General features: G+C 44.7%; 1 protein-coding gene across 1 annotated transcript; it reads left to right on the forward strand.

Annotated features, from left to right (window-relative positions):
• Positions 1 to 261: 261 nt before the first annotated feature.
• Positions 262 to 1,997, forward strand: LOC114529243. Its single transcript, XM_028551000.1, has 2 exons — positions 262 to 1,275; positions 1,368 to 1,997. Exons 1-2 carry the CDS (start codon positions 262 to 264, stop codon positions 1,995 to 1,997), a joined length of 1,644 nt encoding a protein of 547 aa, XP_028406801.1.
• Positions 1,998 to 2,514: the final 517 nt, after the last annotated feature.

The following is a 2,514-nucleotide window of genomic DNA, read 5'->3' on the forward strand; positions in this document are numbered from 1 at the left end:
CAGCAAGAACACAAGTTAAATAGCGGCGTTGACATGCACATTTTGTCTCATAAAATGGTCGACAATTCCAGGTCTTAAGTTCTCCCGGATAGGTCACTACATTCTGGCGACGAGGATCGATTTTCTACAAGCTATCACTAAAATACCTGAAGTAAAACGGCAAAATACAGTTCCAAAGTGCGAACGCGCCAATTTGTAAACTCAACGAATTTACATATTTTGTTTAACAAAGCGCTTGAACAAAATACATAATTTATATCCATGGCTGTTTCAAGTGTCTCCTTACCTGACTTTCCACCGTTTGATGTGCACATAGATGGCAACATTGGCCCAAGATGGAAAAAATATCTCGCTAGATTCGAACAACTCCTTATAGCAACAAATATTACGGAAGCAAAACAACAACACGCCCTCTTATTACACTATGCTGGGCCAGCAGTAGATGAAATATTTGACACCCTACCTGACACTGGCGAAGACAAGGACTGTAAAAAAGCAATTGACGCCCTCAACACATACTTTATTCCTCAAGCAAACACGGCTTTTGAAGAGTACAATTTTCGCCAGGCTAAACAACAGCAAGGCGAAATCATTGATGCCTATCACACCCGACTCAGACGACTAGCGCAAACCTGCGATTTTACAAACGTAGATAAAGAAGTGAAAACACAAATAATCATTGGATGTTTGTCCCATAAATTACGGCGACAAGCCCTACGTGACAACCCAACCCTGGCAAATCTACTTGCTGCTGGTCGTGCACATGAACGCAGTGAAGAGCAAGCTGCAGTTGTAGAAAAGGGTACCTCTGAAGTGAATGCCCTAAAGTATAAAACTAAACCAAACAACCAACTCCCGAAATCGACATACCACCAGAAAATATCCAAACCTCTCATTCCACCTGACAACAACAGAAACCCACCTGCACCACCCACTCCAAGGCAACAATGTCGTAATTGTGGCGGAATTTTCCCCCACACAGGTGATTGTCCCGCCAAAGGCAAAGAGTGTCGATCATGCGGCAAAAGTGGTCACTTCGCCAAGGTCTGCCGATCCAAACCTAAACATAGAGCGGTTCGACAAATTGATGACTCCCCAATGGATGACCCTGACTACATATTCACAGTGAAACACAACCAACAACCCTCTCCATCACCATTATGTGAAGTGTACATCGCAAAGGAACCAGTCAAGACCATAATCGACTCAGGTGCTTCTGTCAATATTATTGATGAGTTGACTTATGACAAAATTAGAAATCAAGATCAAAGCATTGTGCTCACCACACCGCGGTCCAAGATATATGCATATGGCTCAAAGATTGAGTTATCACTTTTGGAATGTTCACTACAAACATTCGCTTTAAGTCCACTGTCATCCAGGCAACCTTTTATGTAACGCAAGGCGGAAACGGAAATCTTTTGAGTAACAACACAGCCGAAAGCCTCGGAATCCTAAAAATCACTGTAAACACAGCACTGAACACCCCCACCACCTCTCCAGAAGACCAATTTCAGCACTTGTTCGATGGTATTGGGAAAATCAAGGACAAAGTAATTAAGCTACATATAGATTCAGATGTCCAGCCCAAACAACAACCCCACCGCCGTATTCCATTTCACATCCGTAAAGATGTCGAAGCTGAGCTTCAACGCTTAGAAGAACTAGACATTATCGAGAAAGTAGATGAACCCACCCCTTGGGTCAGCCCTGTTGTTGTTGTGCCAAAGAAGACTGGCGCAATCCGCCTCTGTGTTGACATGCGCGAGGCCAATAAAGCGGTGAGGCGGGAGAAACACCTCATGCCAACCCTAGACGAACTGATCACAGACCTGAATGGTGCCACTGTATTTAGCACACTAGACCTCACATCTGGGTACCATCAACTCGAACTTGACCCTGCAAGCCGTCATATCACAACTTTCTCCACCCATATTGGTCTCCGAAGATACAAACGATTAATGTTTGGAATCAATGCTGCGTCAGAAATATTTTAGCACTCCATCGCCGAGGTCCTAATTGGACTGCCGGGGTGCAAGAACATTTCCGATGACATTATTGTGTATGGTCGCGACGTCAGGGAACATGATGAAAACCTGAATCACGTTTTAACCTGCCTCCAAGACAACAATGCCCGCCTCAGAAGTGATATTTTACGGGCACTCCTTCAGCGCTGATGGTATTAAAGCTGCACCACAGAAGATTCATGCTATCAAGACCACGCAACCACCAGAGAGCCCAAGTGAAGTGAAATCCCTCCTTGGTATGGCCCAATACGTTTCGCGTTTTATCCCGAACTATGCTACCATTACTGCTCCCTTATGTGCCCTGACCCATCAGAACGCCCCATGGAAGTGGGATCGAAAAGAAGAGTCTGCTTTTCGAACATTGCAGAAAGAATTGATTAGCGACCGGGTCATGGCCTACTTTGATCCAACAAAGCCCACTGAAGTGGTCGTTGATGCAAGCCCTACTGGTCTCGGAGCAATTCTAATGCAAGAAAAAAAAGTTATC

Source organism: Dendronephthya gigantea, unplaced genomic scaffold (assembly GCF_004324835.1).
Source record: "Dendronephthya gigantea isolate DGI-Jeju-01 unplaced genomic scaffold, DenGig_1.0 000055F, whole genome shotgun sequence".
Classification (NCBI taxonomy): Eukaryota; Metazoa; Cnidaria; class Anthozoa; order Malacalcyonacea; family Nephtheidae; genus Dendronephthya; species Dendronephthya gigantea.

What these genes read in the sequence shown, in the direction of transcription:
- LOC114529243 (XM_028551000.1), top strand. Translation starts at nt 262, where the DNA reads ATGGCTGTTTCAAGTGTCTCCTTACCTGACTTTCCACCGTTTGATGTG. An exon ending in GAAATCAAGATCAAAGCATT is followed by an intron (nt 1,276 to 1,367) that starts GTGCTCACCACA and finishes ATTCGCTTTAAG; the next exon opens with TCCACTGTCATCCAGGCAAC.